The sequence below is a fragment of the Myotis davidii genome, unplaced genomic scaffold, assembly GCF_000327345.1.
Source record: "Myotis davidii unplaced genomic scaffold, ASM32734v1 scaffold543, whole genome shotgun sequence".
Classification (NCBI taxonomy): domain Eukaryota; kingdom Metazoa; phylum Chordata; class Mammalia; order Chiroptera; family Vespertilionidae; genus Myotis; species Myotis davidii.
Window position 1 is genome coordinate 85,640 of NW_006294117.1, and position 3,521 is coordinate 89,160.

General features: G+C 46.4%; 2 protein-coding genes across 2 annotated transcripts in view; both read left to right on the forward strand.

The window, feature by feature from the left end:
- The window catches only part of ZNF563 (zinc finger protein 563), a 21,672-nt gene extending 18,559 nt beyond the window's left edge, over positions 1–3,113 (forward strand). The window contains exon 6 of the mRNA XM_015566875.1: positions 2,911–3,113. Within this exon, the coding sequence (XP_015422361.1) occupies positions 2,911–3,113 (203 nt within the window). The remainder of the gene's footprint in view (positions 1–2,910) is intronic.
- LOC102755284 (zinc finger protein 791-like) overlaps positions 2,989–3,521 on the forward strand; it is a 21,941-nt gene continuing 21,408 nt past the window's right edge. Inside the window, exon 1 of the mRNA XM_006768220.2 lies at positions 2,989–3,125. Coding sequence (XP_006768283.2) covers positions 3,123–3,125 — 3 coding nt within the window. The 5' untranslated portion in view covers positions 2,989–3,122. The remainder of the gene's footprint in view (positions 3,126–3,521) is intronic.

Here is a 3,521-nt window from a genome sequence, read left to right on the forward strand (position 1 = left end):
CTCAAGTTTCTTTCTAGTTCCTTGTAATTTAACATTTAAGTCATTCAAATGTTTACAAAAATTGTAAATGGAAGATTATAAGAGAGGGTTTCGCATGCCAGCAAAAGTTACTGGTGTGCCATGTTTGGCATGCATGCCAGGGGTTGCCCACCCCTGCCCTAGGCCATACCTAACCTCAATAAATTAAAAAAAAAAAAAAAAAAAACAATCCAGCCCAGCCAGCATGGTTCAGCGGTTGAGCATGGACCTATGAGCCTGGAGGTCACAGTTCAATTCCCAGTTAGAGCACTGCCCAGGTTGCAGACTCAATCCCCAGTAGGGGACATGCAGGAGGCAGCCAATCAATGATTCTCTCATCATTGATGTTCTCTCTCATTCTCTACCTCTATCTCTGAAATCTATTTTAAAAAAAATTTTTTTAATCCAGTCCAGGCTTTATTCCTTGCTCTCTCAAGCCATCTCCCACTTGCTTGAGAGGCCTGCCCAGCTCTCCCGAGAGACCTCAGTTACAAAAGTCATAAACCCTTTCATACATTCCTGTTAAGTGTAGAGAAAACCCACTTCTTTCCTCCACTGGGCTCGGCGGCAATCAGACCCGCCGGTGTTTTCTCGGGGGTTCCTACATGGGAAGAACATGTAGTCTGTGTGGTCCCCAGGCCGTCCTTTCTCCCCAGGAGGACCTGTTTTCTCTTGAGTTTTACAGATGTTTGGGGAGCAGGGCCTCAAGTCCATGATTCTGTCACCCCAGAGTTTGGGAATGTGTATTGGTCTCAACTATTCATCCAGACTTTGGGTGGAGTTGGGGTCCACCTTTCAATGCAGGTTATAGGAAACATAACATAGTGTATATACATATTGCAACACACTTTCATTTTTTTTCTAGCGATAAATTCTCCAGATCTTTTCATAGCAATACCCTTTGTTTTTTAAAAGTACATATAGTGATGAATTTATGTAACTCATTCTTTCTAAATAGACACTTGGCTTGTTACCAATTTTTGCTGCCAAAACCATGAATGAAAACTCAGATTACAACTTTACAGGGCAAACAAACCTATACAAATTATGTTCTTTTCCAATCTTAATTACTTCTTAATTTTATCATCAAATATATTCAGAAAAGATTGTACAAACTGAGTTATGGTAAGACTTATTAATAACAGAACAAACACCCTTGGAATCATCATCAAGATTCATAAATGGCCTGTGGGCAGTGGTGAGGGTCTCCTGATGTTCCCATCCCTGACTCATTGTGTCCTGCCCCTAGATGACCACTGCCCTGATTTATTCTTTGTACCTTTGTCATCTATTATTTTTCACTAAGCAGTGTTCTTTCAGTTTTGCCTCCTTTGACCTTCCAAAGAATGAGTATTAATGGAGTTCTTTGAAAAGTTTTCCCTTGGATACTTAGCCTTCTATGGACAAAAAGGGGACACATGCTAACCTGACAAGCTCAGGAAATGCCTGCATGGCAGCCTTGCAAACTCAGAGACCTAAAATAACCACGCACAAAATGGTCTGGAATTAAAACTTCTTGCCGAAACCGGTTTGGCTCAGTGGATAGAGCGTCGGCCTGCGGATACTTGAATAGAAAGAACAATTTATTGAAGAGAGTATTTCTGCCCAGCCAGTGTTGCTCAGTGGTTCAGCACCGACCTATGAACCAGGAGGCTATGAATCGATTCCAGTCAAGGGCACATGCCTGGGTTGCGAGCTCAATCCCCAGTAGGGGGTGTGCAGGAGGCAACCGATCAATGATTCTCATCATTGATGTTTTTATCTCTCTGTCCCTCTCCCTTCCTCTCTGAAATCAATAAAAATATTTTTTTAAAAAACTTTTTAACTAAAAGCAGTTTATGGCAGGTAGTCATGTCCTAGGCTAGAATCTTCCCTAACAAAAGTCAATCTTTACCTTAATTTTTTTGCATCTAAGATAACAGGGGATGTCAGGGTAACTTCTCTTTTTCCGGACTCCTCAGGGCACCAGAGCAGAGACTACAAATCCTCTCATTGTTATTTTTGTCATATTAATTGTTTACTATTAACTATCCTGTACCCACCTATGTAAAAGATGTATGTGTCTGTCATTTTATCTTTTGTCCAATCCCAGAGGCCCTCCCACCATGTCTTTGCTTTCTCCCACTTCCCTAATCTATCACCAATGAATTTCTTTTCTTTTTTAATATATATTTTTATTGATTTCAGAAAGGAAAGGTGAGAGAGATAGAAACTTCAGTGATGAGAATTACTGATCGGCTGCCTCCTGCACCCCCCCACTGGGAATCCAGGGCAAACCCGGACCTGTGCCCAGACTGGGAATCCTGTGGTGACCTCCTGGTTCATAGGTTGATGCAGGCATCTGAGGCTTGGGGTCTGGTCTAGCACTATGGGCTTCAAACTTCCCACCAGAGCCAAGTGCCCCCGAGACCACAGGATTCTTTAAAGTACCAGATAAGTGGGGGTGGGGGGCAGAAGGGCGGACATCTCCTTGCTGGAAATGGTCAACCTTAAAAATGGAACCAGCCGAAACCGGTTTGGCTCAGTGGATAGAGCGTCGGCCTGCGGACTGAAGGGTCCCGGGTTCGATTCCGGTCAAGGGCATGTGCCTGAGTTGCGGGCACATCCCCAGTGGGAGATGTGCAGGAGGCAGCTGATCGATGTTTCTCTCATGAAGTTTCTAACTCTCTATCTCTCTCCCTTCCTCTCTGTAAAAAATCAATAAAATATATTTTTAAAAAAAAAATGGAACCAGAGTCATTATTACATATGAAGAGGTCTTTTTTAAGTGTCTCTGTTTTTTGAAGAAGGGCCATGAGTGGCCTGACAGCCTTATGGTTAAAGGTCAGATTCAGACCCAGTGCTAAGACAAGGTCGGCTCAAAGACGTAACCTCCAGCTTGCTGTCACTCAGGCATGAGGGGGCGGGATCTCGCAAACTCTCCAATCAGGGGAGTTGCCGACAACTACGTGAGGGCGGAGCTCTGCGCGGACTGTGGTTTCATCGCTGCTCTCGCCATCCGCTGGCCTTTAAAGGCGTCAGGTAGCTTCTCCACGCCCTCTGTCGCTGAGACCTGCACCTCTGCGGGAGGCGGCGTGGGCCACGGGGACCCCTGAGGTCGAGAAATGGTGAGTGTGGCCGGGAAGTCAGGGAAGGAGGTTGGTGGACCCACCGTGGCCAGACCGGCCTCCCAGAGGACGCTCTGGAGTTTGGGGATGTGAGGGCGGCGGGGGGGTGCGGCGGCAGCAATCAGACCCGCCGGCGCTTCTCCGGCGCTTCTCCTGTCACCGGCTGTGTCCCGAGAATGTTCAGAAGACACAGGGAGGACCTTCAGGAGACAATCGGGACTCCTCTCGGGGGTTCCTATGTGGGGAGAACTGTGGTCTGTGTGGTCCCCGGGGCGTCCTTTCTCCCCAGGGGGACCCGTTTTTTTCTCTTGAGTTTTACAGATGTTTGGGGAGCAGGGCCTCAAATCCACGACTCTGTGCCCCCAACCTAGGTCTTTCTGGGACTGGCCGTAAATC